We start from the raw sequence: 26,341 nt of genomic DNA, 5'->3' as shown, positions 1-26,341 counted from the left end.
AGAGGAATTTGAGACAACCATAAATGAAAATTAGGACTCAGAACCAGACCTGAAGCCTGATTTTAGAAGTCACCAACCAGTCAAGGTTGTGTGATGTTACACAATCTCACACGGACAGACAAAATGTCCAATTGGTCCCAAACAGCCTGCTAGGCAGACTTAAAAACAAGAAACATTTCACAAAGTTTGCCAAAGACAGACAACAAAGACAGCTTGCTGAGTGTTTATTTAACTGGTGCCTCACCAAGGGCTCAAAGTTCCTTCTCAACCCATAAACAAAAGAAAACACAGGCAGAGAAAACTGCTCCAAGGAAAACAAGGGGACTGAGGCCTTGGGGTCAAAAAGAAGAGATAACATTTTGTTTGGCCCCGTGGGGTCTACAAAGCACTTTACAAAGAGTATCTCTTTTTACTCACAACCTTGAGTGGTATTTGCTATCATCACCCCCATTTTAGAGATGAGGAAACTGAGGCTCTGCTGTTTTTTTTTTAATTCAACCTTTCCTGCCCCAATCTCTGTTCTGCCTTTCAGACTTCTTGAACTGGATGTCCAGTTTGATATGTTGAGAAAACGCAACACATCCAAAACAGAACTCACTATCTTTGTCCCTCTTTCCCTTCTCCCACCTCCCACCTCCCACCTTCCCTATTACTGTAGAGTTATAACACCCCCTTCCTGATGTCAGTGTCCTCTTTGAGAATGAAGGACAAACCACAACAAGAAGAAGGGGGCACCACCATCCTCACAGTGCCTCAGGCTGAGAACCCAGGAGTCATCCTGGCCTCCTCACTATTCCTCACCCCTCACATCCAATATGGCACGGAGACCTGTCCATTTCGCCTCTGCGGCATTCCTCTCGTAGGCCCCCTTCTCTCCCCGGTCACTGTCACCACCCTAGTGCAGGCCCTTATCACCTCACGCCTAGACTACTGGAATAGCCTGCTTGGGGGAAGGGGGGGTCTGCCTCTCTCCAGCCTTTCCCCACTTCATTTCCACCATCCACTCAGCCACTAGAGAGATTTTACTAAAGCACAGGTCTGCTTATGTCAGCCCCACTCACACACATACCTACACGCACCACCACATACACACGTTCACACACACACACACACACACACACACACACACGCACACCACTCCAGTGGCTCCCTATCACCTCCAGGATCAAACATGGAATGCTCTATTTGGCATTCCAATCCCCTTATAAACTAGCCCCCTTCTCCCTTTCTAGCCCTCTGACATCTTACTCCCCAACATATTCTTCAGTGCAATGACCCTGGCCTCCTGGTTGTTCCGTGAACAAGACACCCCCCTCCCAATCCCAGGTGTTTTTACTGGCTCTCCTTCATGTACTGAATGCTGTGCCTCCTTATCTCTGCCCACTGCCTTCCCTGGCTTCCTTCAAGTCCCAGATAAAATCAACCTGCTACAGGAATCCTTCCTTTGTTACGTTGCTCAGTTGTGTCCCAACTCTTCTGGCCCCATTTGGGGTTTTCTTGGAAAAGATACTGAAGTGTTTCACCATTCCCTTCTCCACTTATCCACTGGGAAACCTAGCTGTCCCTGGAAGCCTTCCTTAACCCCTCAATTCCAATGCTTTCTGCTAATTATTTCCTATTCATCTTATATATAAATTGTTTTGTCTGTTTGTTTGTATATTGTCAGGGCAGGTAGGTGGCCCAGTAGACAGAGCTCTGTGACTGGGGTCAGGAAGATCTGAGTTCAAATCCAGCCTCAGACACCATTTACTAGCTGTGTGACCCTGGGCAAGTCACTTAACCCTGTTTGCTTCAGTTTCCTCATCTGTAAAATGAAACAGAGAAAGAAATGGCAAACCATTCCAGTGTCTTTGCCAAGAAAACCCCAAATGGGGTCACAAAGAATCGGATAAGACACATAGCAATACCAGTGAAACCTATTTATCCGAGTCAATGTAAAAGAGAAATCACAGACATTATACAAAGGAGAACAGATACTAGGCAATACAGTGAGGATGGCTCTCCCATTGGGTGTGAGGTAACTCAGCCCAACCAAGAGAGAGAACTCCAGATCTCATCCAAGGGAAAGTTCCCACAAGTCTCTAGTGTACCAATCTGGGCATAGGGTCATAATGAAGATCATCAGCTCCTTTCATGTCAGCTTCTTTGCAAAGACTTTTTATGCCCTAACCTGAAGTGGGGCTGGCACCATTCACCTTCTTTCTTAAAGCCAGAAACCAGAAGAACCCAATGCAACCGCAAAGCCCCAAGAGACTGAAAAGATAAGCGTCCTGAGCATGAGAAAGTGAACCTCTCCTCTTTCCTACTCTCCCCAGCTCTGCTCTGTCCCTCAGGTAGAAAGGGGGCATGGATTCCTACCAATGAGGAGAAAGTCCCATCCTAGTGGGCTTTGGGGCTTGGGTTACAGGACTTTTACTTTCAATGATTTTGACTCCCTGAGAATGACTTTCCTCATCACTCTGCTGTATTCCTACCTGGATGTGGCATCTCAAGGCTCCTCTCAATTTGGAGCCCAAGAGATGACTACTTACAAACATTTAAAGGAGAGGAAGAGTTGATAAAAAAAAAATACCCAGCTTTGGAAATGATTCCTTGGTATTGTGGGAGAAATAGCTTGTCTCTGAGTTCATGTGGTAGGTAATTGTTGCCAAATATATATTTACCATAACAGAAATTATAGAGGTAAAAACCTGGTTTTATTATTATGCTCAAGTATAGGCTCAGGCCTCAAAGAAAACCCAAACCATCATCGTGAGTTCCAAAATTATTCAATCTATATGAAAAAACCACTGAGGCAGAGCTCTGAGCCAACAACCATGTATTAAAGGAACTGAACCCCCTCAATGAACGGGACCTCAGATCTTCCTCACAACCTGAGATACACCATTTCCCTAAGGTCTGACTTTCATAGTACTTGATATCCAGACATACAGAAGAGACAAAGTGAAATACTGAATCTCATTGGTTGATAGACCTTGATTTTGACCTTTCAGGAGGGCCAGAAATGATGCATCAGCATGGGTGGTCACAGGATGGGCAAGGCAGGGGTAATCTCCACTAAGTGGCCATCAGAGAGTCCCCTCCTCATGTCGGGCAGGAAAATGTGGTCCAGAGGTACAAAAATAAGTTGGGGAGCTTTCCATATCACATCAAGACATTCCAGTCATGCTGGGTTTGGTCACCACCATTCTTGTGGGTAGGCAAGTGAACTTTATAACTTAAAAATAAGTGGTGAACAGTAGATTTACAGTTTTAAAGTTTGAGGCCTACTATATTCTTATATAAGTTCTTTCTAGAACCTATCTTATCTAATTATCCTTCAATAATATATGTAAAATACGCATTAATATGAGAACTTATGCTGATGTTAGATGACCAAAGCAACTTAATGCATTATTAGATGAGTATATCACCAATAATTGCTAACAATCACTATCCCTTATGGAATCACACTGAATCGATTAATACTGATGAGAATAAAAACAAGAGTCCAATAAACAATTTCCTTCATCATTAGGATTCTAACCTGGCTTGTTATAGGAAAAATTATGTCTGAATGACAGAGAAATCATTCTTCTACATATTGCAATCTTGTACATTTCTCTTAGGCTCTAAAAGTTAAAGAGAACATGGATCCATGATCCCATTCTTCCTTTAGTGTCATAAAAGTTCAACAAACAGCTCAACAGAGTCATAATTTCATACATCCCCTTAGGAAATAAACCTTCCAACAAACTCTAGGTAAACTAAGTCAGGTTACAGATTAAGCTCCAGTTAGAGGACTCACATAGACTGATTGAGAAGGACTCATATGTCACCAAGGAATCAGATTCTTTCTCTAGCTTCTGGTCTTAGGACTGTCTAAGGCTATAAGCAAACTTTTACATCCCGTGGGACAGGTTTTGGTCAGGTGAGGTTAACAGTGACAGACTTTTAGTGAACCAAAACTTGTAGGAGGAATAAAAAGAAATCGTGATCATGGCTAGGTCAGCAGTAACCCTCTTTGATCACTCATAAATCTATTAGCCCTGAGCATATTATTAGCAACTTGACTTGGGAATACCTTCTTACAGGCAGACATGAATATTGGAAAACACTGGATACAAGAGGAAAATGAGAGTGATGGAATCATTATCAATATTAAAAAACATAAAGTCTCCTTGAACCAGCTTGCTCTTGGATGTTCAGTCGATCGGTGCTGTCTGACTCTGTGTGAAAGTCCATGGCAAAGATACTAGAGTGGTTTGCCATTTCCTTTTCCGGTGTGTTCCCATTTTACAGATGAGGAACTGAGACAATAGGGGTTAAGTGACCTGCCTGGGGTCACACAGTTCATGAATGTCTAAGGCCGGATTTGAAAACAGATCCTTGACCGCAGACCCTATGCTCTACCTACTGCATCACCTAGCTGCCTCTTTGTTCTTGGGAACCCATTCCAAATGTCTTTTTAATTGACTTATTTCACCTTAAGTCTTAGCTGTCTTATAGAGCCATCTAGTCCTTAGATACATTTTCTTTGGAGACACTGAAATAGGCCTCATCTCCAAGGTCATTCTGAAGGGGGGCTCCTCCCAGCACATCCACTTCCCTACTTCCAAGTCACCTGCAGAGATTCCGTAAGCAATGCCAATAAGAATCAACCCAAATAAGACAGACCTGACATGGCCTCTTCAATTTGGTCTTTCAGTAATTTGTTTCATGGATGAAAATCAGTTCCAATATTATGGAGTTAATCTTATTATCTTCATTTATTCATTGTTTGTCCTTTGTTCTCAAAGAGGACCATGACATCAGGAAGGTAGTGTCATGACTTGCAAGTGAATTGGATTTAAGTGAGGCAGGGCTGTGCCAAGTCACCAGCCTCACTCTCTCCTCCGGAGCCATTAGGTTCCAGCAGCAGGATATAGGTCGGAATGACTGAAGATGGTCCTAGATGCAATGAGAGACCTTGCTCTTTTTAAGCTAAGGCCTCAGTTTGACTGAGGCAATGCTCATTAAGGCTAGGTAAGAAATTAGGCAAAAAAAGGTCTCTTTTACCTAGTCAAAAAAAAAAATCAACCTGGGAGGGGAAGACCCTCAGGATTTCTGGCCAAAATAGAAATAATTGCTATTTACATGAGCCATCAGAGCTCAAACAATGATCAAGTGAGATTTGGGCTGGGACTTATAGTGATTTGGGTTTAAGGCCTAAAGCTCCAGATGTGGAAAAATGGTTAAAAAATTAGAAGATCTTTGTCCTCGAAAAGACAAGGCTCTTAGAAGGACATAATAGTATCTTCAAGTATTTAAGTCCAACTGTGTCAATCTCCACTCAACAAACTCCAGAAGTTCCCTATCACCTCCATGAGCAAATACACAATCCAACTTTGCCCCCTTCCTACTTTTCTAGTCTTCTTATACCTTACCTCCTGTCAGGTACTCTTCAGATCTACTGACATTGGCTTCCTTTTTGTTCCATGAATAAGATGCTCTATTTCTTGGCTCTGGGCATTTTCTCTGGATGCCCTTCATCCCTGGAATTCTTTCCTTCATTTCTACCTACTGGCTTCCCTGGCTTCCTTGAAGTCCTAATTAAAACCCCACCTTTTACAAGAAGCCCTTCCCAACCCCTCTTAAATCTAATGCCTTCCTTCCGATTTCCTATCTATCCTATACATAATTTGTTTCTACATATTTGCTTGCTTGCTGTCTCTTTTGTTAAATTGTAAGCTCTTTGACAGCAAGGACCATTTTTTGCCTTTTTTTGTATCCCCTGCACTTAGCACAGTTCCTGGCACACAGCAGGTGCTTAATAAATGTTTATTGATGACTACTTAAAGAGATGTGATGGGGCAGAATTAAAGATGCTCTGTTTGGCAGCAGCAGACAAAACGAGAGAGGAATGAGCACAACTTGGAAAGAGACAAATTAATGCCTGATGAAATCCCTAGAACTACCCCAAAGTGGAATGGCTAGTAGTGGATTTTCCTCTCATTGGTTGCTTTACAGCACAGCCTCGGTGATCATTTGTCAGGTGTGTGGTAGAGAAAAACCTTTTTCATGTATGAAGGTCCCTGAGGTACTTTCTAACTTTGAAGATCAAATGCACAAAGCTTTTCTGTAGAATAGATTGTCTAATGTCCAGGACATCGTATGCTCTGGTTGAAGAACTTTCCACATTCATTATATTCATAAAGTTTCTATCCACTATGAATTGTTTGATGTCAAGTCAAGGACCCACTCTGGCTGAAGGCCTTCCCACATTCAAGACATTCACACGGTTTCAGGTATGAGTTCTCATGTGTTGAGTAACATCTTCCATAAAGTTTCTCTCCAGTATGAATTTTCTCATGCTCATTTCGTGTGGAAGGCCTTCCCACATTCAGACATACATATGGTTTCTCTCCAGAATGAATTTTCACATGTTGAATAAGATCTGTCTTCCAGGGTAAGGCCTTCCCACATTTATGGCCTTTATAAGTTTTCTCTCCAGTATGAATTCTCTCATGATGCATAAGTGCAGTCTTGAAGTAGAGGGCCTTTCCACATTGAGGGCATGCAAAAGGTTTCTCTCCCATATGGATTCTCATATGACGATTCAACTATGACCTCTCAGAGAAGGCCTTTTCACAGTCAGTACATTCACAATGCTTCTCACTAGTATGAATTTTCTGATGTTGAACAAGAGTTGAGTGCCAGGGGAAGGCTTTCCCACTTTCTGGATATTTATAAGGTTTCTCTCCAGTATGACTTAGGTGATGTTAAGTGTCCACTCTGGTGGAAGGCCATCCCACATTTTTGACACTGATAAGGATTTTCACCAGTATGAATTCTCCAATGTTGAGTAACAGTTGACCTCTAGGGAGAGGTTTGCCCACATTCATAGCATTTAAAAGATTTATTTCCAGTAAGAATTCTCTGATGTTGAATAAGCGTTACCTTCCTGTGGTTTTGCCTTTCAACACTCATGACATTCATAAAGTTTCTCTCTAATATGATATTTCTGATGTTGAATTAGGTGTCCTGACTGGCAGAAGGCCATTCCACATTCCTGACAGACTGAAGGTTTCTCACCCGTATGACAAATGTGATGTCTGGTCAGACGTCCTTTCTGGCAGAAGGCCATTCCACATTCCTGACAGACTGAAGGTTACTCACCAGTATGACAAATGTGATGTCTAGTCAGACGTCCTTTCTGGCAGAAGGCCATTCCACATTCCTGACAGACTGAAGGTTTCTCACCAGTATGACAAATGTGATGTCTGGTCAGACGTCCTTTCTGGCAGAAGGCCATTCCACATTCCTGACAGACTGAAGGTTTCTCACCAGTATGACAAATGTGATGTCTGGTCAGACGTCCTTTCTGGCAGAAGGCCATTCCACATTCCTGGCAGACTGAAGGTTTCTCACCAGTATGGCAAATGTGATGTCTAATCAGACGTCCTTTCTGGCAGAAGGCCATTCCACATTCCTGACAGACTGAAGGTTTCTCACCAGTATGGCAAATGTGATGTCTAGTCAGACGTCCTTTCTGGCAGAAGGCCATTCCACATTCCTGACAGACTGAAGGTTTCTCACCAGTATGACAAATGTGATGTCTAGTCAGACGTCCTTTCTGGCAGAAGGCCATTCCACATTCCTGGCAGACTGAAGGTTTCTCACCAGTATGACAAATGTGATGTCTAGTCAGACGTCCTTTCTGGCAGAAGGCCATTCCGCATTCCTGACAGACTGAAGGTTTCTCACCAGTATGACAAATGTGATGTCTAGTCAGACGTCCTTTCTGGCAGAAGGCCATTCCGCATTCCTGACAGACTGAAGGTTTCTCACCGGTATGACAAATGTGATGTCTAGTCAGACATCCTTTCTGGCAGAAGGCCATTCCACATTCCTGACAGACTGAAGGTTACTCACCGGTATGATAAATGTGATGTCTAGTCAGACGTTCTTCTGGCAGAAGGCCATTCCACATTCCTGACAAAGAGAAGGTTTCTCACCAGTATGAATTCTCACATGTTGAATAAGAACAGTCCTGTGGAAAGCCTTTCCACATTCCTAACGTTCATTTTCCATAACAATTTTTCTGATACTCTGTAAGCTCTGCATTTGCCCCGACGGTCTCCCCCCTGGCAAGAACTTCAGGAGGTTTCTGCCCAATAAGAATTCTGTGAGGAGAAGAAAAGGATGACTGGTGACTGAAAGCCTTATCTTACTGATCATATTCACAAGCTTTGTCTATATTAGGAATTTTCTGATGTTCAATAAATCTTATGCTCTTGAAGAAAGCTTTCTGACATTTATTACATTCATGAGATTTCTTTACATTTTAACTATGATTTTCACCAGGATATAGGCAAGTTGATGGTACAGTGGATACAGTGCTGGGGCTGGAGTGAGGAAGACCCAAGTTGAAATCCGGCTTCAGATACTTAACTAGCTGTGTGACCCTGGACAAGTCACTTAACCTCTATTTGCCTCCTTCCTTATCTGTAAAATTGGAAAATATTAGTAACTATCTTCATTGGTATAAGAATCAAATGAGATAATACTTTAAAGTATTTATACAGTGCCTGGCACATAGATGCCACATAAATAATAACTATCATTATTATTATTATTGCTTTGATATTCAAGAAGGTTAAATTAATAACTGAACAATTTTCCACATTTATTTTAGTAAGCAAATAAATTATTTGATTAGATCCTGTTACAGTTGCTTTGGTCTGAATTTGGTCTAACTTTATGTGAACCACATTTTATGGAGACTTTTTTTTTGTGGTGAGGAAATTGGGGTTAAGTGACTTGCCCAGGGTCACATAGCTAGTAAGTTTCAAATGTCTAAGGTCACATTTAAACTCAGGTCCTCCTGACTCCAAGGCCAGAGCTCTATCCACTGCGCCGCCTAGTGGCTCCAGTGGAGACTCTTCCCTACAAGTTCTCTCTGTGGGGAAAAGGACTGAACATAGACTCAAGGATCTGCCGTATTTTACTGCCCCCATGGCCTCTCACTTTATTGGGAATTTTTCTTTCGGTATTTTATACTTAGAACAATTCTCCTCATTTTTATGTTGCCTCCATTACTTGTCATCACACCCCAAGGCTTTTCTCAAGTTAGAGACAAAAGGAAGTCCCTTGCACATTCTTTTTGGGATTAAGGTTCAACAAGAATGGCCACCTCTGAAGATGACTCCTTGGTTTCAGGCCTAGACCCTTGATCTGAAAAAAATTTTGAAATGAGAAAACCCTCCCACCTCCATGCTCTTCTACTGCAAACATTTCTTCTCCAAAAAGAAATATTATTATCAAGCAAAAAGGGGAAATACAAATAATTCCACCATCTTATCCTTGTATAGTCATTTATGGGTTATCAAAGGCTTTTACAGTCACCCTTATAACACCTTTGGGAGGCAGGAAGGTCAGTTATGAAATCTGCCAAATGAGAAAACTGAGGTTCAAAGAGAGTAATAATTTTCCCAAAGTCTCACCAAAAATTAGCAGAACTCAATCAATATTGTGTTGCCTTATCACAATGGAGCAAGGTCTTCAGATTCAGAAATAAACAAGCAGTGATTAAATAATGTTTAGGTGGTGATTACAATGAGGACTCTTGCACTGAGTAGAAGATTGGACTAGACCTTTTTAATGGGGTTCCAAGCTGGGAGATGAAGAAAACGTATGTAAAATTTAACTGGGTTTTAGGAAAGGTTTTGATAAAGTACCTCATATGCTTATTGTGGAGAAGATGGGAAAATGTATATTAGAACACAACACAATTAAATGGGATCAGACCTGATTGGATGGATGAAATTAAAACAAAAGAAAACAGATTTCAGAAGTTCTATATGACTGGGACAGGAAGTCTTCAATGACATAACCCCCAGGAACACCTAGGCTTGGTCCTGTGCTATCAAGGCATAGATACCCAGTTCATCAAATTTGTGGACACTAATAAGTTGGGAGGGAAAGCTAACACAATGGAGGACATAATCATGATGTCAAAAATCCTCAGGCTGAATCAAATAAGAGGACATTTAGCAGGGATAAGTGTGAAGTATTATGCTTGGGAACAAAATATTGGTTTCACAAGTACCAGCTGAAAGGAGCATAGTTAGCGGTTTATCTGTAGAACATTTTGGAGTTTTCATGGATTTCGGGCCAAGGACAAGTCAGCAGAATGACCTGAGGCCAAGAAAGCTAACAGCCTTGAGCTTTGTGAAGAAGGGCAGAGCTGCCAGGAACAAGGACATGGAATCACTCTGTTCTCTGCCCTGGGCAGGAGTCATTTGGAGGACTGTGAAGGACAGCTTAAGAAGGATGATAAGCTAGAGAGGATACAGAAAAGGGTAACTAGGATGGTGAAGGGTCTGCAGTTAGTGCCAAACAAGGACTGCTTGAAGGAGCTGTATTTCCTACAGATGATTAGCATCAGAAGAGAAGAGGAGAGTCAGGGCAATATAAGGACTGTCTTCAAGGATCTGAAGGCCAGTCGTTTGGTCGCTGCTTTATAATACAGTTTAAGAGCTGGTACAGCTAAGCCACCTTCCCTTGCATATCTTTTCATTAATTCCCTTGATATTCTGGACCTTTTGTTCTTCCAGAGGAATTCTGTTATTCTTTTTTCTAGCTCCATAAAATAAGGCCAGTCATTTGGAAGAGGGACACGCTTCTACTTTGTGCCTAAGGTGCACAAGTGGAAGTAAATCATGGACATTTCAAGAGAAAACTTTGGCTTAATAAGGTTAAGGGGATAGCCCAAGGCCACACAATGCATGGCAGGAGAAACAGAGCTAATGAGTCCAATACATATGGTCCCGAAAGATTAGATTTTGAGCTGGAAGGGTGATCAGAAGCCATCATGTCCAACCGCTTCATCTTAAAAATGAGGAGCTTGGGGCAGCTAGGTGGTGCAGTGGATAGAGCACTGGCCCTGGATTCAGGAGGATCTGAGTTCAAATGTGGCCTCAGACACATAACACTCACTAGCTGTGTGACTCTGGGCAAGTCACTTAACCCCAATTGCCCTCACAAAAAATAAATAAATAAATAAAATAAACAGATAGATAGATAGATAGATAGATAGATAGATAGATAGATAGATAAATGAATGAGTAAATAAATACATAAAAATGAGGAGCTTCAGCCCTATATAGGTTACATGACTTCCCCCAGGTCACAGAGGGCATAAACCTCACAACTGAGATTTTAATCCAGAACCTCTGACTGTCAATCCTGTACATTTTCCACTGTAATGATATATTGTGAGAGAGGATTCTGGGAAGACAACAGAGTAGCTCAGAAAACTTTTGGCTCTCCAAATTTTCTCTACAAAAAGAGACAAAACATCACCTCAGAGCCGCAGAAATAATTATGTGGTAAAGCAGTTGCCCTTCTAAGACAATTTGAGAAGATACCAGGAAAGACCCAGGGGCAGAGGTTCAGCCTGCAAATGAAGTGCAAACACATCCAGGCCCTCTCTGTAGAATCAACAAACAACCAGGCCTGGGCACAGCGGGGTGGAGAGGCAGCCTCCACCTTAGACACTTTCATCTCAAACACAGTGTAGGGGTCTGACCTGCTGAGTAGAAGACTGAAGGACCTTCCACTGTTTTGGGACTCCAAGCACAACTGTGCTGACCAGATACATCCCGGGCTACATAGGCAGGGACCTTGTTGGCTGTGGGCACTTACAGGAGAGCAGAGTCCCTGGGTTCAGTTCCAAGGCAGAAAGAACAGCTGTAGTTTGTAGTCACTGGAGGGACTGCAGGGAGTGAGACCATTTGTGGGACAGTGTGCCGTGGCTTAGGATTGGAGAGGAGAGCCCAAGGTGGGGCCCCAAGATAGGAAATAACAGTAATAAGGACCTCAGGCTTGGGGCACCTTCCTCATACCTCAGGATTACAACTTGATTATACTAATAGCCACTAAAAACTAAACAAACAAATGAATGAGTAAGCAAAGGAGAAAGAACCCAACCATAGATAATTACTATGGGGATAGAGAAGATCTGGGTTCATATTCAGAGGAAGATCATGGAGTTTAAAAAGCCATTCCTTTTTCAATGAGAAAAATCAAATGGTTCCAAGCACATAAAGAGTTATTTGAAGAACTTAAAAAGGACTTTAAAAATCAAACTTGAGAATCGAGGAAATATTAGGGAAAAAAGATAAGAGCAATCCCAGAAAATCAAGAAAATTAGGAAAAGAACATCAACCCTTAAGTCCTTAAGAAAGTCAAAAACTTAAGGAAGAAAATGATTCCTTGAAAACTAGAATTGGGCAAAGGGAAGCTAATGACACTCTAAGACACCCAGAAATAATAAAACAAAGTCAAAATGATGAAAAAATAGAAGAGAAAGTAAAAGACCTCATCAGAAGAACAACCGATTTGGAGAACAGATCAAGGAGAAATAATACAAGAACAGTTGGACTACTTGAAAATCACAAAAAAGAATCTTGATTCAATGTTACAAGAAATTATCAAGGAAAATTGCCCTGAAGGTCTAGAACAAGAAGGCAAATAAAAAATCCACTGATCACCACCTGAAAGAGGTCCCAGGAGGAAAAGTGACAGGAATATCATAGCCAAGTTTCAAAGTTGCCAGGTTAAGGAAAAAATGTTGGAAGCAACAGGAAAAAAATAATTTAAATACCACTGAGCTACAATAATGATTACATAAGACCTAGCAGCTACCACACTGAAGGACCACAAGTCTTGGAATACTATATTCCATAAAGCAAAAGAGCTGGGGTTACAACAAAGGTAACTTACCCAGCAAAGTTAAGTATAATCCTGAATGGGGAAAAAAAATGGAAATTTAATGAACTGAAAGATTTTCAGGTTTTGTGACAAAAACCCCAGAACTTAAGGGAAAATTCAACATATAACATCTAGGAGAAATATAAGGCAAAGATTAAAGACCAATTATAATATTTTATTTCTTATATGTGAAGATGTTTGCAGTACTCTTGTGACTATGTATATGTGTACACGTATAGATGCATGTGTGTATATAATCTACATGAAGTACATATATGTATATATGTATATATCGTGTACATCATGTACTTTTCATGTGCATTACCACCAGTTCATTCACCCATCAATCAATAAGCATCATTTCAAGGGCCAGGGCTATAGCAGGCTCTGTGTCAGGTGCTGGAGATTACAACATGAAGGTGAACCTCTCCTTGACCCGGAGGACCCAGCCAAAGCAGAAACACATACATTTATAGATATGTTCAAAATATAGACAAAATTGACACAAAGAGGTTTTGTAAGGAAGACCCTAATGCTAAACCGGAGGGACCAGGAAAGGCTTCACTGAAAAGCGATTCATTCTCTATAGGGTATTCTTCTTTATTCCAAACCTCAAAACCCACTCATATCACCCCCTTCTCAAAGATTTATATGATCTTAAATTCAGGGCAAGACCTTCCACTCATCTAGTCCAACACTAGCTTTACCAATGTTGAAACAGCCCCAAAGTGGATAGGTGACTTGTCCAAGGTCATATAGTAAGATGGAGCATTTCTAGAGGGCTTCAAGCTTCCCATCAAGTTCTTCATTTAACTGGAAATGCAAGCTTTTGCCATGAGATGCTCTAAATACAAACCTGGCACACCTGAGGTCACAAGATCATTGATTTTTAATTGGAAGGGATTTCAGAGGCCATCTAGCACAACCACCTCATTTTATAAGCCAGGAACCTAAGGTCTGTAGAAGTTACATGACTTGTCCGAGGTCACAGAGGTACTTTACATCAGGGCTGGGATTTGAACCCAGATCCTTGGACTCCAAACCCAGCCCTCTGCACTGGACTCACAGTGGCCTTGGAGGAGATGTACAATAGGAGGCTGTCCTTTGGAGTATTCCAGGGAAAATATCTCTTAATCACCTGCGATGGCTCAGTCTGCAACAGCTACTGACTCATGTCAACATAGAGACTCTGTGCATGGAAGGCCCAGGCTGTGGTTAAAAAGCACCAGATTTGAAGCCAGAGGACCCAAGATCCAATCTGGGCTCTGCTATTCATTCCTTGGGTGACTTTGGGTATCTCTTGACCTGGATCGATTCCTCGTGAATAAAATGAGGATGTGGATGAAATGAACCCTTCTGGCTAGAAATCTCAGGTGCAAAGAGTTATCATACCCACTTCAGGGAGGAGGAAAGTGAACCAAGCCTTTTTGGTGCGTTGATGGTCAGACGGTTAGTCTGGGAGTCCAATCCATGTCTCCACACAGGGGGTCAGCGTGAGAGATGATTCATTTGGACCTCTACTCTACTCCAATCAGCATTAATCAGTTTGGCATTTCACAGAAATCCTATAATTAGATAATTATAAGATAGGTTCTTAGAGTAGGCCTTTTTAATGGGTCTCAAACTTTCACGTGACATTTGCTCCTTGTTGACCAGTTACGAAGCCCACTTGCACAACCACAAGAATGCAGACAAAGATATCTCCATCCTGTTTTAAAGGACGGTGTCTTCGTTGAGGCGGCTCAATGAAGCAGTACAGTCCCGGGTAAAGTGTTCCTAACTGCACACTTCTAGAGCGACAGAAACATTCCACTATGGAGAACCACAATGAAGGACTTCTTTCTTTAGAACCCCCAAAGTTTAACTTTAACAATAATAATAATAGTTCACATTTACAGGGTCAGCTATGTGGCACACCGGATAGAGTGCGGGGCCTGGGGGGCAGGAAGACCTGAGTTCAAATGCGGCCCCAGACACTCACTAGCTGTGTGGGCAAGTCACTCCACCTGTTTGCCTGCAGGATTCAGGGGCCTTTGGGGTGAGCGTGGCTGAAGCAACAGGCAGTGGCCACTCGGAAACATCTGGGAAGTCATTCCTGCTGGGCTGGAAGGCTCACTCCTCTTGGGCGAGGGGAGCTGGTGAGAGAAAGGGAGCTGTGGAAGGGCCTGCGCTGGGGCACAGAGAAGCGGCCTCCCTGCAGAATGACTGCATGCAGAGGCTGAGTCAAGAAGGATGTATTGATCACCTACTGTAAGCCTGGCACTATGTGCAGGTCTTGGAGATGGAATAAAGACAAAAACGTGCCACCGATGCGCATGAGTGAAGGCTTCCTGGGGAAGAAGGAGCTGACACTGGGCTGGGAGGGAAATGAGGCGCGGGAGAGGCTTGGATGAGGGAGGAGACATTAGAGGCAACTGCGTGGAGGCTGGAGATGGAAGCCAGAGGGGGCACGCCCTCTCCTTTCGCCCTCTCCGCCCCATCTCATCCCTCCCTCCAGGCCAGGGTCTGGGATGAACAGGTGCGGCCCTCGTCCAGGCTGGACTCAGACACGACCCACCGTGCCCGGCCCCTCTGCCCCAGGACAGGACGAGTCCCTGGAACTGGCTGCCCGGGGAGACAAAGCCGGGGTTAGGGCAGAGCACCAGCAGTCGCCGGGCACACCGGCCGCCGGCCACTGGGGGGCGCAGCTCCTGGGAGTGCACTGGGAATAGCGGGGACTCGACCCAGCCACCCACGTGGAGACAGCCGCCGGAATAGGAAGTAGCTCCGCGCGGAGCATCCTGGGAGCTGTAGTGCAAAGGAGGGCAGAAGAGTACACATGCTCCGCATCAGCCCGAGTTGGGAAGGAGAGAAAACAGAGCTCTGTGGCTATTGGTCTGAGCACACCGCGTATTGCCTTCTGGGAGTTGTAGGGCTCCTGAGAGTGCGCGTGCTCAAAACCTCCGTTACTCAGTATTGCCCCTTATGAGAGCAATTAGGAGGTGGGGTCCAAGCCGGGGTGGAGGGGAGTTAAATCCAGACCACAGGCGCCTACTATGTGGTGGGCTAGCGCTAAGCCTTTGGAATCCCGACCTCAAGAAGCATACAATCTAATGGGAGAGACGCTGGCACACCAGTACAGACAAAGCACCCTGTAACCATGATGAACAGACAAAGTCCTGGGATCGGAGGGGCTTGGGAAGGCTTCCCGGAAGGGGGAATTTAGTTGGGACTGAAGCCAGGGGCGTCAGTGGTCGGAGCAGGGGAGGGAGAGCATTCCAGGCGTGGGGGATGGTCAGAATGGCCAGAGCCAGGAGATGGAGGGTCTTGTTCGGGGGACGCCCAGGGGGTGGTGAGGGGCTGGGAGCTGGTTATGAACACAGAGCGGGGGGGGGGGGCGGGCGGGGTGACATCAGACCTGTGCTAGAGGAAAGTCACTTTAGAGGCTAAATGGAGGGTGGGCAAGAGTGGGGAGAGAAGCAGGAAGGAACGCCCCCCCACACACACACACATGCACACGTTATTGTGAGAGGTGATGACGGCCTGCACCACGGTGGGGACAGTGTCAGAGGAGAGAAGGGGGCACACTGGGGAGATACTGCGGAGGTGAAATTGACAGGTCTTGGCACATATTGGATGTGGGGGCGGGGGAGATGACAAGTCCAGGGGAATTCCGAGGTTGTGAGCCTGAGGGACTGGGAGGATGGTGGTGCCCTTAACAATAACGGTGAATTTAGCAAAGAGGAGAGGGCTTAGAGGAAAAGATAGTAAGTTCAGCGTTTAAGATGTTTATAGGACATCTAATTAGCGATGTCTTGTTTGTCCTTCATTTCTGAAGAGGCCCAATGACATCAGGGGGAGATGTCTTGACTTCTGGGTGAATTGGGTTTAGTGTGCACAAAGTCATCCGCCTCTCTTCCAGAGTCACTGGGGTCCAGTGATAGACAAAAGTCAGGATGACTGGTGATGGCCTAGGATGCAGCGGATGACCTTGGCATCTTCAAAGCCTGACCAAGGACTAAGTGTTCCTCAGCACCTGCTTCTGGGGCCTTCATGACCGTTGAGCAAATTATTCTACCATTTCTGCTGGGGGAAGTCTTCTCATGCTTCTACCTAACTCATCGACAAGTTTGAGGGCTGGGGTTACCCTCAAACTGGTTTAAGCTGTCTGCCAAGACAGTGTACTGGGGTGTGGCTGCCGTGCATGCTAGCAGCTTCTTGGAGCCCCAGGTGAGAGTTGGGTGAAGGTAGACACTAAGGGTGAATGAGCAGCCTTGAAAAGGGCTTGGCAAGCCTTTATACCAGAGGTGCTAATCCTCCTTGAACACACCATACACTCCACCAACAGGGAACACTGTAGAGTTGAATTGGTTCAGCAAAGGGTCAATATGGTAAGAAGAGAGAGTGGCTAGTGCAGGGGAGATGGCCTATGACAATTGAGAATTCAAGGGATTGAAGATCACCATATGGATGAAGATTAGGGTTTTGTAAGGGAAGGCAGAGGGAGAGGCGAAAAGTTAATTGATTGTGGCTAGCTAAGGAGATTTTGGAATTCTTGAACACAGAGGTGGTGCATTTGTGGGTGATGCCAAGATCAAGGTTATGACTATCTTTGTGTGGGGTTGAAGTGAGATCCCCCAGTATGGGGGCAGGAGTTGGGGAGGACAGAAAGATTGGTACTGGTATCTTTCAGTAACGAGCATCTTGAGAAAAAAAGAGGAGTGTCTGAGAGGTCTTTAGAAAATAGCTACTAAGATTTTGACTGGATGGTAAATATGAATAATATGAGCCTGAAAGGAAGAGTGGTTACTGAGTTTAAAAAAAAAAAAGAAAGAAAAAAAGAAAGAAAGAAAGAAAGAAAGAAAGAAAGAAAGAAAGAAAGAAAGAAAGAAAGAAAGAAAGAAAGAAAGAAAGACAAGGAAGCAGAATATGCTTCAATCTGCCCTCTTGAGTACATCAGTTTTATCTGAAGGTGGATAGCATGTTCTGCAGCCAGTCCTCTGGAACTACGATTGGTCGTTGTGTTGATCAGAGTTACTAAGTCTGTCAAAGTCAATTATCTTTTCCATTACTGCTGTTACTAAATAAATTATTCTCCTGGTTCTCCTCACTTCACTTTGCATCAGTTCATACAGACCTTCCCAGGTTTTCCTGAAACCATCCCCTTGATGATTTCTTACAGCAAAATATTATTCCATCTCATTCATATACTGTAACTTGTTCAGCTATTCCCCAATTGATGGGCATCCTCTCAGTTTGCAATTCTTTCCTACCACAAAAAGAGCTGCTATAAATGTTTTTGTATGTAAGCCCTCTTCCTCTCTTCTATCTCTATGGGGTATAGATCTAATAGCCATACTTCTAGGTCAAAGGATATGCATAGTTAAAGGACTCTGGGGGGGGGGCAGTACCCCAATACCTTGAATCCAGAGGATAAAATAGAAATTGAAAGAATCCACCATTCACCCCCTGAAAGAGATTCCAAAATGAAAACTGCCAGGAATATTATAGCCAAATTCCAGAGCTCCCAAGTCAAGGAGAAAATACTGGAAAAATACAAGGAGAAAAAAAGCAGCTAGACAGAAACAATTCAAATATCATGGAGCCAGAGTCAGGATCACTCAAGATTTAGTGGCTTCCATTTTAAAGGAGCGAAGGGCTTAGAGTATGACATTCCAGAATGCAAATGAGCTAAGATTACAACCAAGGATAAATTACTCAGAAAAACAATATAATCCTTCAGGGGGGGAAAAGTGAAAATTTAATGAAACAGAAGATTTTTCAAGCATTCCTGATGAAAACACCAGAGTTGAATAGGAAATCTGACATTTAAACACAATACTCAAGAGAAGCATAAAAAGGTAAATGTGAAAGACACTCAGTAAAGTTAAACTGCTGACATTCCTATATGGGAAGATGATTCATGCAACTCCTAAGAATGTTATCATTATTAGGGCAGTTAGAAGGAATCTATTTAGAAGGCATGGGCATGAGTTAATTATTTTGGGATGATCTCCCCCCTCAAAAAAAGTGAAGGGATGAGAAAAAGGGATGCATTGAGGGAAGGGGGAAGGGAGAGGTAGAATGAGGAACAGTTTCCTTACATAAAAGAGGTATGAAAAGAATAACTTTTATAGTGGAAGGGGAATTGGTGGGGAGAAGTGGGCAGTGCTTGAACCTCACTGTCACTGGAATTGGTTCAAAGAGGGTTGACTATATACACACTGAGTTAGATATAGAAATCTATCTTACTCAATGAAGAAATAGGAGGGGAAGGGAATAATAAATATGGGAGAGGTGACAAAGTAGAGGGCAGATGAAAGAAGGCAGTGGCCGGAATCAAAACAGACTTTTGAGGAGTGATAGAAAAGAGAGAAAGAAAGAAAGAGAGAAGAATAAACAGAAGAAAACAGGATGGAAGGAAATATACGGTAATCATAATTATGAATGTGAATAGGATGAGCTTACCCATAAAATAGATGTGGAGAGCAGACTGGATTAGAAGTTAGAATCCAACAATATGTTGTTTACAAGAGACACCCCTGAAATAGAAAAAGACACAAACAGAATTAAAATAAAGGACTGGAGTAAAATCTATTATGCTTCAGCTGAAGTAAAGAAGGTAGGAGTAGCAATCATGATGAAAACAAAAGCAAAAATTGATTAAAATAATTGAAAGAAATAATCAGGGGAATTACATTTTTGCTAAAAGATACTACAGATAATGAAGTACTACCAAAAAATTTTATAGCAAGTTTCTTAAATGTATTGGAAACTGAGTCAAATTTATAAAAATAAGGTCCATTTCCCAACTGATAAATGGTCAGAAGACATGAACAAGCAGTTTTCAGAAGAAATCAAAGCTATCAATAGTCACATAAAAATGCTCTAAATTACTATTGATTAGAAGAATGCAATTTAAAACAATTCTGAGGTACTACCTCACACAAATGCTGGAAGGGATGAGGGAAAATAGGTACATTAATAAACTGTTGGAGTTGTGAACTGGTCCAATCATTCTGGAGAATAATTGGGAACTATGCCCAAAGGGCTTTCAACTGTGCATGCCCTTTGACCCAGCAATATCAGTTATCTCAAAGAGATCAAAAAAAAAAAGGAAAAGGATCTATATGTACAAAAATATTTATAGCAGCTCTTTGTGTGGTGGCAAAGAATTGAGGGGATAGTCATCAATAACTAAATGAGTTGCAGCATATGATTGTGATGGAGTAGTGTTGTACTATAAGAAATGATGAGGGGGACGGTTTCAGGAGAAAACATGGCAAGACCTGGATGAACCAATGCAAAGTAAAGTGAGAAGAACCCAGAGATCGCTGTGCGTAGTAACAGCAATATTGTAATGATGATCAACTGTGAAAGATTTGGCTACTCTGATCAATACAGTGATCCAAGACAAGTCCAAAGGACTCGTGATGAAAACATACTATCCACCTCCAGAGAGAGAATTGATGTGAGTGCAAATTGAAGTATAATTTTCTCTCTTTTTTTGTGATTATAGCTAATATGGAAACATGTTTTGCATGACTTCACATGTACAATTGATATCATTTTGCATGCCTTCTCAGCGAGTAGGGGAGAGGTAGGAGGGAGAAAGAGAACTTGGAACTCAAAATCTTAAAAGAATGGCAAAAATAAATAAATTAATAAATCCTCCCAAAAAATAAAGTCTTCCCCCAAAATTCCATGAGGGAGAAAGGGAACCTGGAACTCAAAATCTTAAAAGAATGGCAAAAAATAAATAATAAATTCCCCCAAAATAAATAAAGTCTTCTGCCAAAATAAAAAAAAAATGGCGCATTAGTGTTTCTATTTTTCCCTGGCCCCCTACATTTGTCATTTTCTTTTTTTTTTTAATCATCGAAGCCACTCGGATAGGTATGAGGTGGAACCTCAGAGTTCTTTTAATTTTTATTTCTTTGATTATTAGTGATTTGGAGCATTTTTTTTCATAAGGTGATTGATAGCTTTGATTTCTTCCTCTCAAAATTGCCTTTTACCATTTATCAGTTGTGGAATGACTAATATTTTCTAAATTTGATTCAGTTCCCTATTCCTTATATATTTTAGAAATGATGTCTTTACAGCTTCTACATTAAAGGACCGCAGGGCATGCAATATAATATGCCGAAGGGCAAAGGAGATAGGATTACAACCAAGGATCACCTACCCAGCAAAACTGAGTATAATCCTTCAGGGGAAAAATGGTCATTCAGTGAAACAGAGGACTTTCAAGCATTCTTGATGAAAAGACCAGAGCTGAATAGAAAATTTGACTTTCAAATACAGGACTCAAGTGGAACATGAAGAGGTAAACAGGAAAGAGAAATCATGAGAGACTTATTAAGGCTGAACTGTTTATATTCCTGCATGGAAAGATGATATTTATAACTCATGAGACCTTTGTCAGTATTAGGGTAGTGGGAGGGGAAAAATTATATGTATGTATAGATAGATAGATAGATAGATAGATAGATAGATAGATAGATAGATAGATAGATAGAGGTCAGAGGGTGAGTTGAAGATGAAGGGGTGATACCTGGAGAATAAAATTAAGGGGTGAGAGAGGATTATACTAGGAGAAGGAGAAAGGGAGAGGTATAATGGTGTAAATTATCTCACAAAAAAAAAACAGAAAAGAAAAGGCTCTTACAGTGGAGGGGAAATGGGGGAAGGTGAGAAGGAATGAGTGAATCTTATTCTCATAGGATTTGGCTTAAAGGGAATAAGATACACATTCATTGGGTATGGAAATTTGTCTTACCCTACAGGAAAACAGGGGGAGAAGGGGACAAGAGAGCAGGGGGATGATAGAGAGGAGGGCAGATTGGGAAAGGGCAGAAAGGGAAAGAGGACGGACAGGGTCAAAAGAAAGAACAGAATAAATGGGAGGGCAGGATAGGATTAAGGGAAATAGAGTTAGTTTTTCACAATATGTCTACTATGGAAGTGTTTTGCATAACTGCACATGTATAACCTATATTATATTGCTTGCCTTTTCAAAGAGGGTGGGGTGGGGAGGGAGGAAGGGAGAAAATTTGGAACCCAAAGTTTTAAAAGCACATGTTTAAATTTTTTTTTTCACATGCAACTGAGAAATAAGAAATACAAGAAATGAGGTACAGAAATCTATCCTGACCTACAGGAAAGTAGAAGGGGAAGGAGATAAGAGAAGGCAGAGAGAGATAGAAGGGAGGGCAGACTAGGGGAAGGGATATTCAGAATGCATGCCATCTTGGGGTGGGGCAAGGGGCGAGATGTGGTGAAAATTTGGAATTCAAAATGTTATGGAAGTAAATGTTGAAAACTAAAAATAAATAAACTTATATTAAAAAAAAGAAATGATGTCTTTATCAGAGAAACTTGCTTACAAAGCTTTTTTTCCCCAGTTTTCTGCTTTTTTTCTTCTAACTTTAGCTGCATTGGTTTTACACGTACTTTAACATTTTTTATATAATCAAAATTATCCATTTTACCTCTTGTGACCCTTTATATCTTTTATTTAGTCATGAACTCTTCTTCTATCCATAGATCTGACAGTAATTTTTTGCATACTCTACTAATTTGCTGTAAATCCTGTACCCATTTGGAACTTATCTTGACATACTTTTGGCCAAAGTCAACAAATTTTTCTGTTAAAAACAGGAGAAAGCATGGGAATAAATGGTCCTTTACTTAACATGGCACACAGTATCTAAAACCAAGAGCTATGTGATGGAGATCAACCAGAGACCTTTCCAAAAAGATCATTTTGGTCTCGTTCTAAGATATACGGACAGTTTTCTTTCATGATTTTTTGAAATGTGATGTTTAGACCTTTTTTTAAGTCATTGACTTCAGACAGTCCATTCATTCTTTTCTGTTTGCTTGTTTTTTTGGGGGGGCAATTGGAGTTAAGTGACTTGAACAGGGTCACACAGCTAGTAAGTGTTTGAGGCTCCATTTGAACTCAGGTCCTCCTGACTCCTCCTTCTAGCCACTGTACCACCTAGCTGCTTCCAGTCTATTCATTCTTGAATTATGTCACCTTGATGTTTTCCAGGTTAGTTAATTTAAATACCTCATATCTTCTCGTTTTTTCAGTCTCATGACTTTAATAGTTGCCATCTCATGGAGTTGGTAACTTCTTTCAGTCCTTTCAAATCTGCTTAGATAAGGTTTGTACCTTTGGTGCCAAGCTCACGTTTGGGTAAGGAGTACACCTGCCTTGTGACTCGTGTTTTGGTAACTCAGATGAAGTATAATCCGTATTGCAGTTGAAGAAGAAGCTAAGAGATGCCTACTAACCAGCCACCTCTTCTGTTCAAAAAAACAGGGACAGAAACAAAAGACATCCTAATGCTCGAGGATGGTGTGAAGACCTTCAAGACGAGGAAACAGTTCTTTCTCAAAAAGCTGTCATTCAATTGTTGTCATTAAGGTCGATGACTGATGGAAAGCTAAGCCACATCAAACTGTAGAAAGAGTGGACATCATGCCTGTTTACAAAGTAGCTCCAGGGAATAAAATGGATCCTATCAGGAGTATTCACTTCAACCACCTATTGCCCAGAGGAGAATTAATTGCACTTTCCAATGAGTAGGCGAAGAGCGCTAATGACACTCACAAAAACTGAGGAAAAGAAACTACCCACCAACTGTGCAAAGTGATGGGTGCTGAAAGTGATGCATTCTGGGAAGGGAACTGCATAATACTACAAAGCAGAAGACCTGAACACAGAGGCAACTAATTTCCTGACTCCAAACTGCTACAGAGATTCCCAGGGTCAAGATATATATATATATATTTTTTTTTCTTTTTGGTGAGGCAATCAGTGTTAAGTGGCTTGCCTAGGGTCACACAGTGTCATGTGCCTGAAACCACATTTGAACTCGGGTCCTCCTGACTCCAAGGCCAGAGCTCTATCCACTGCACCACCTAGCTGTCCCTACCCAGGGTCCAGATTTGACCCAGAGAGCACAAACATCACTGATAGTGCTGCCAGCCCTGGTGTAGACGAACAAGTCTATAAAGATCCTATTGGTCAGTCCATACTAATTACTACTATGGGTATGGGAGCATAGGATCAGTCAGTGACAAAGGAACTAGGCCCAACAGATGAGTCACTGAAGTTACAATTGTAGAAGGAACCCTAAAGAAGGAGTTACCCTTTAGTGATAATGGGGGCAGATAGGTGGCAAAATGGAGAGTGCTGAGCCTGGAATCAGGAAGACCTGAGTTCAAATCCAGCCTCACACACTTGCTAGCTGTGTGATCTCAGCCAAGTCACTTAACCCTGCCTCAGTTTCCTCATCTGTAAAATGAACCAGGGAAGGAAATAGTAAACCACTCCAGTATCTATGCCAAGAAAACCCCAAATGGGGTCACAAAGAGTCTGACATGACTGAAGAACAATAGTGACAATGACCTTTTGAAATGTGTCTTGCCTGTAGTTGCATGTTTATGGCTGCACATGTGAATTTCTGCACTTTTGAATATCCTTATGTTGCTGTTATGTTCATAGGATTATATTTTATATTATGTTAATGCTATAACGACATCTATTGTTTTGCACATATGTTAATGGTTGTCCTGTATTTTTAGTTTTGGCCTTCTGATGGCATGCTATGTTTCACCCAGCTTGCTTTGTCTTGCTAGTGAGTCACGCTTTACTTTACAACTGATTGTTGCGTATTGTAGTCGTACTTTTGAAATGTGATGCGTTAGGACCTCCACGTAGCCAGGCATGTTGTCTCTGTAACACCTCTCAGGTGATACTCAACTGCATGCATTGTTAGTGCCCATCTGTTTTTAGTTTTGATAGTATCTCAGGTCCATTACGTGGGATGCTAGAAAAATCAACCTTGTTGGAAAGTGCTGGTTCAGTGTCTATACTGCGGAGTTACAGGTTCAAGCTTGTCTCAGATGATTTTTTGCATAGGACTACAAAAAGTTTTGTCCCAGAGGAGGAATGTAACCAGCGGCTCAAGCTCATTTGCATAAGCTTGTCCTCACTTGTAGATATTCATTATTCCATGCTTGGGTGAGCACTGGAGTTAGCAAGAGTTTGAGAGAGGAGAGATCCTAGTTCTTTTCACTTCCACTTTTGAGAGAGAACACATGAGGTGCCAGATCAAGAAGAGATCCCTGGTGGGAAAGATTGGGAAGAAGAGAACATGTATAAGAGCTAATGCCTTAATCACGTCTCTATTCTTAGCTTACCAAACTAGAGACCTCTGGGTTTTAAGAGTTCAGCTGAAATATCCTACACCCAGTGGGCAAGTTCACCCTGCATGTCATCTAGTAAACTCTGATCCACACATCTCTTCTGATTTGTTTGCTACTGGCCTGGATAAATTGGCTTATTTATTATTTGCTATATGTGACAGTGTTGGTGGAACTGGTATTTGGTAGGAAGTGAGCCAGACCTTTGTATATATAACTTAGAGCCCCCTTCCCTGTTAAAAGATGAGAACAGAGGCTTGAATCAAGAAATTTTCCCTAGATTAGTAATATTTAGGGAAGTAGATGTAATTCCAGTCCAGTATCCCCTCTCAGTGTGAAACCTTGTAGCACCAATCCCTAACAGCCACATCTATGCATGTGGACACACATACCCTACACATTAACTCCAACGTGGGCAGGGGGAAGGACCCTTTGGAGTTGAGGTCTGATAAGTCAGGACTGAAGATAAAACCAGATGTCAAGGGATTCCTTGGTGGAAAGAGCTTACAGTTAGGGTGGCCATCTTTGGGGTCCAGATTATAGAGAGGACAGGAATGTATGTGTGGGAGAAAAGGGGATTGGATAGGAGAGCAAGAAGGGGCAGACAGAAAGGAGGTCCTCCTGAGGAAGAAAAGGTTTGGGAGGAATAAGGCAAAGGGAGAGAAGAAAGGCCAGGAAATTCTCATCGGTGGCAGAAAGGTCTGAATTCCCGGGCAGGGTGAAGGCGGGAGGTGACAGTTGTAAGGGAAGGGGAATAAAGGGGTGCTGGCCCAGATGAAGTGAGAATGGAGCTCCTGGGGAAGAGGTTTATGGTCTAAAAGGCCCCAGGCTTGACAGGGATCAGTCCCCTGTCCGCTGAATCTCAGTGTCAGAAGGCAGGGTGTGGGGCTAAGAGGAAAGCAGGGCCCCGAGGTCCAGCCGTTGAATGGGCCACGCCAATTGGAAAGGCAGGGCATGGGCACCTGGCTCCTGAGAAGGCAAGCAGAGCAGGCAGGCTCTCCCCACCTAGTGGCCAGTTGCTCAAGTCAAAAGATCTCTTCCTTGGGAGGGACAGAACTAGGGTCTAGGAGAACCGGCTCACCTGGATTCTTCATAGACTTTCACACAGGTTTAAAAAAAAAGTAACATCAAAGGAAACTCTCCCCTCATCAAGCGACAAAACCTTTTCCTAATCTAATACAGGGGTTTACCTGGGGTCTGCTGGGGCGCTCTGCCCTGGTCCGTGCCCTGCACCGACGCCTAGGCTTGGCGGTCCGGGAGGGTTACTTCACTTGTTCTCTGCTCTCCTGCCCAGGTAGGTGAAGACAGGGAAGCCTCCCCCAAGGTCATAAGATCATCTTAGACCCACCCCTTCCTCCCCTTCCTCTCCCTCCTCTCTTGCTCGCCCTCAGCCCCAGCGTCCCGT

The 26,341-nt window shown here is 42.6% G+C and overlaps 1 protein-coding gene across 2 annotated transcripts; it reads right to left on the bottom strand.

Moving 5' to 3' along the window:
- Positions 1-208: 208 nt before the first annotated feature.
- On the bottom strand, positions 209-26,318 carry LOC110219928 (uncharacterized). 2 transcript variants are annotated; one of them, XM_021003678.2, is made up of 3 exons: positions 26,127-26,318; positions 19,183-19,256; positions 209-8,144 (listed from the first exon to the last, which is right to left on the bottom strand). In XM_021003678.2, the coding sequence occupies exon 3, from the start codon at positions 7,859-7,861 to the stop codon at positions 7,130-7,132; it is 732 nt and encodes a 243-aa protein (XP_020859337.1). In that variant the 5' UTR covers positions 7,862-8,144; positions 19,183-19,256; positions 26,127-26,318; the 3' UTR covers positions 209-7,129. The 2 variants fall into 2 exon arrangements, 1 of the variants encoding a protein (XP_020859337.1); XR_013482643.1 differs by lacking the exons at positions 209-8,144; positions 19,183-19,256 and adding an exon at positions 22,212-24,858 and having other exon boundaries at positions 26,127-26,291.
- Between the last annotated feature and the right edge of the window lie 23 nt (positions 26,319-26,341).

The sequence above is a fragment of the Phascolarctos cinereus genome, unplaced genomic scaffold (genome assembly GCF_003287225.1).
Source record: "Phascolarctos cinereus isolate Bilbo 61053 unplaced genomic scaffold, phaCin_HiC Scaffold_726;HRSCAF=1367, whole genome shotgun sequence".
Taxonomy (NCBI): Eukaryota; Metazoa; Chordata; class Mammalia; order Diprotodontia; family Phascolarctidae; genus Phascolarctos; species Phascolarctos cinereus.
The sequence above is the reverse complement of the archived record's forward strand: the minus strand, read 5'-3'. Positions and strand labels throughout refer to the sequence as shown.